The 3,946-nt window shown below is 37.8% G+C and overlaps 1 protein-coding gene across 1 annotated transcript in view; it reads right to left on the minus strand.

Moving 5' to 3' along the window:
• Window positions 1-207: 207 nt before the first annotated feature.
• TMED10 (transmembrane p24 trafficking protein 10) overlaps window positions 208-3,946 on the minus strand; it is a 40,931-nt gene continuing 37,192 nt past the window's right edge. Inside the window, 1 exon segment of the mRNA XM_069092249.1 lies at window positions 208-2,511. Within this exon segment, the coding sequence (XP_068948350.1) occupies window positions 2,390-2,511 (122 nt within the window). The 3' untranslated portion in view covers window positions 208-2,389.

The following is a 3,946-nucleotide window of genomic DNA, read 5'->3' on the forward strand; positions in this document are numbered from 1 at the left end:
TATTATCCAATGTTTAGTAGCTCACCTACAATTTTTATCTTCCTCAGCCTAGCTTGAAATTAACAAAAGCAATACTTTTCCCCTTAACAATCCATATAAGTATGTATGTTTGCATGTGCCCCATTAGACCCGAAGAAATCTTACAAAAATAAAACCATATAAACTCCAGCAAAGATACATACTAGACTCATAAACACACAACTAAAATAGTTTCCCCTAAACTTTATTTCAGAAAATTTACACAAAAATACCCAATCCAATACAGGTAAATCTGTACAAATCCCCCATGCTTCTTTCCTATAAAATAAGTTGTGTGAAAACAGCTTTATGACAAGAATTGCATTTAATTTATGACCATGGTACAAGTAAAGCTTACTGTAAACCTTACCACCTCATTTACATTATAGAGGTCTTTTGAATAATATACTCATGAGAAAGCAGAGAACTCAATATGCTCTTATTTTCTAAGTAGACTTAGTCTAGCACCAGTCTTTCAAAGCAAATTAATTCTTCTTAGATAAAAGCAAGCAGAGTATTAATTAGCTTTTGAATAAAAGCAGAGGGTTCTGGAGAAAGTTCCAGTGTGGTTTAAAAAGAGAAAAAACAGAATTTCAAATTGTACATACAAATCAAGGGTACTAAAGAAACTGGGGATAGGGAGAGTTAATAAAATGAAGATTTCTCCTTTCTGTCTGGATTACAGATTCAAAGAAAGACACTGTCAAATGATATCATAATTACCTCAGTGACTTAACCATGGTTAAGACAAGGAAAGATATTGCAATCAGAGAATGGTAGTGAATAGCTTATCACATATTTTGCTTTAGCCTTGAAACTTCTGTGAAAGATGCCTTGGACAGATATTTGCTTTTTTCTCTTCCTTCTGGACACTGACATTTAGCCCTAGAAAATCCCTTGTGTAATACTGTAGATGATTGATGACTTTTTACTGTGGATTTTTGCTACACTGCAACTGATCTTATCACTCCGGATTCTCAGGAGTAGAAACTCATAGCTTTTACCAGCAGATGGAGATGTTGCACTAGTTATCATACAACTGAATTCACACAAATGGCCGCCAAAAGCTCCAACAGTTATCATTTTATCCAGTCGGAACATTGTTCAATTTCCCTTTCTTTTAAGTAAGTCCCCTTCCTCTTACCTCAGGCTTTTCTCTCAATTTTTTTCATATATACTACTCCCCATATTAAAGAAAATCAATCACATGACTGAGGACAGTTCTTCCAATTGCTACTTATCTTAATTAGAAATTGGTTTGCAAGACAAAGGAGCTACAAATCCTCAAAATTCCCAATTATTTAGAAATGCTTGGTAGATATAGAACTTTGGGCAAGTGATGTAGTTTCAAGAGACTACATACATAAAGGGTATATTCCTCCTAACCCTGGATCAACTGAGAAATCCTATTTCAAAATGAAAACAATGTCTATTTTTCACAACTATAAGAACATGGTCACATCCTTCCATATATATGTACATAAACACACTTGACAATGGCCTCGACTCCCTCTTCCATCCCACACTGATTTTTGGCCCTGAATTCACTCCATGTATTATTGGGACCTACTTTAATTCATGATGCTCCCAGTTGTACAATTTTACACCTCACTAAACCAAATTCTTAAACATAGCATAAAAACATGTAAACTAAACAGCTATGGTAAGAAAAGTTATTCAGTTTTGCTTCTGTAGGTTATACTAAGAAAGAGGCAGAGTGCACAAAACTTAGTTCTATATCCAGCTGTGAATTTTTTATGGAACTACAACTCCAAGTTTGAGCCCTATCAGGAATCTTATCCATCTTTCCTTCAGCTCTTGGATTTTTATATCACTAGAAGCCACCCTACTAAATTCAATTCCAGCTAAAATATAATGGTCATACTGCTAAAGTAACCTCAAAGAAGAAAAATAAAGAGGACAATCAGAACACAGTAAGTCATTCTGTAGCAAGGTCGATATGGTCATACAAATCTTGGTAACAGAACTAGAGTGGAAGTCCAAGCCAACAGGTGGGTGGGAAAAGGAAAGAAGTCATAGGGTTCAAACAGATCATTCTAAGGAAACCCAGTGGCAATGCTGACTTCAGCCTCTGGGAAACCTATTTCTTATCATAGGTGGCCTTAATGATAGTGCCAATGCTGCAAAACCAGCCCAACCCCCCACTACCCAGCAAGTTAAAAAGAGTCTCCCTTATTGGCCTATATTGGAGTCTAGGCAGTTCCCCATTCCCCCCACCCCAAATGAGGCCAGTTCTGACAAGAAAACTCCAGCGTCAGCAGACAGAATGTGCTGTCTGTGGTGTGGCTCAGGCCAGTATGTCCAATGGTGTCTTCCTGGCTGCAAGACAGGGTGGGAAAGGATTGCCTCATTATTCAATCAGCTTCTTGGCCTTGAAGAAACGTCGAAGATAGAAAACTTGCCAGGTGGCCAATCCAATAAGGCAAAACATGGAAAAGATACTGAAGTACAGGACCCGGGTGTTTGTTGACTCTAAAAGACAAAAAACGAAGCTGTAAACATGTCCTTCTGGAAATGGAAGGAGAAAAGCTCAGTTGGCTATAAACTATGCAGAAGACTCAAAGAAGAGTTTAAATTCTATTATGTCTAATTACATGATTTTAAATGAATTAATCTCAGCTAGCTAATGTATAAAAAGGAATAATACTAAACAATCAAAAAACATATTAAGCCTCTGTTCTTCCCACTTACTACGTGCCACCCACTGTGCTAAAGTGTTCAGAATACATAGAAAAAACAAAAATACAGAATTTTTAAGTTAGAAGGACCTTAATCCAATCCATACCCAGGAAGAGGAAAGCAAAACATTTACTGATGTGCGACTATGTCCTATAAGCACTTTACAAATATGATCACACTTGCTTCTCACAACAACTCTGAGAAGTAGGTGCTATTATTCCTATTTTACAGCTAAAGAAATTGAAGAAGACAGAGGTTAAGTAACTTGTCACAAAGCTACTATACAAGGCAGTATTTGAACTCAGTTCTTCCTGACTGGAAGTCCAGGCTCTATCCACTGTGCCACCTAGCTTCACTCTGTCCAATGACATCCAGATGCCCCATTATAACACACCAGAAATGATCACAGAATCTTTGTTTAATGATCTCCAATGAAAGATAACTCACCAACTCCAGATGCAGTGCATCGTGCTTCTGGACTGTCTATTTTGTTCGTGGATATCATGCCAACATTTGCCTCTTTGTACCTAATGCCCATTGTCCCTGCTCTGCTCCCTGGAGCCAAGTAGAACAAGTTTACTCTCTCTTCCACATGACAGCCTTTCGGATAATTGAAGACATTTATCATGTCTTCCCTTAGTAGTCTCTAAGCATCCCCAGTTTCCTCAACTTCTCACTTTATGACATGGAGTCAAGGCCTTTCTCATCCTAGTTGCCCCATTCTGGATATCTTGCAGCTAATCAATGTCCTTCCCAAACTAAGACTTCCTGGACTGAATCTGATCATGGAAATCTGATTCCAGGAGGCTTATCATCTCCTTATCCTGAAAGCAATGCCTCTCAAGCAGTCCAAGAATGCATTAACTTATTTAGTCCCCATTATCACGAAGGCGACTTCGAGATCAGCTTGCGAATCACTCCCAGAGATCTTTTTCAGACAAACTGCTATCTGTGTCTCCCCATCATCTTGTGCTTGTGACAATTTTTTTGAACCCAAGCATATCCCTAAGATTTGGCATAATGTTCTAGCTTGCAAAGATTTTTTTTGGATCCTCTCATTTTAGCCATTTAGAATGTTAGCCATCCCATTCCCATCCCTCCCACTTCTGTGTCATTTGCAGACGTGGTGAACAAGACAATCCAAATCACTGTTAAAATATTTAAACCCTTTTCCACAAGAATACCATCAGCTATTTCATCAAATAATTTGCTAAAATCTAGGTAAACT

The sequence above is a fragment of the Petaurus breviceps genome, unplaced genomic scaffold (assembly GCF_028583685.1).
Source record: "Petaurus breviceps papuanus isolate PSGF00001 unplaced genomic scaffold, PetGlider_PUasm1.0 189, whole genome shotgun sequence".
NCBI lineage: Eukaryota > Metazoa > Chordata > Mammalia > Diprotodontia > Petauridae > Petaurus > Petaurus breviceps.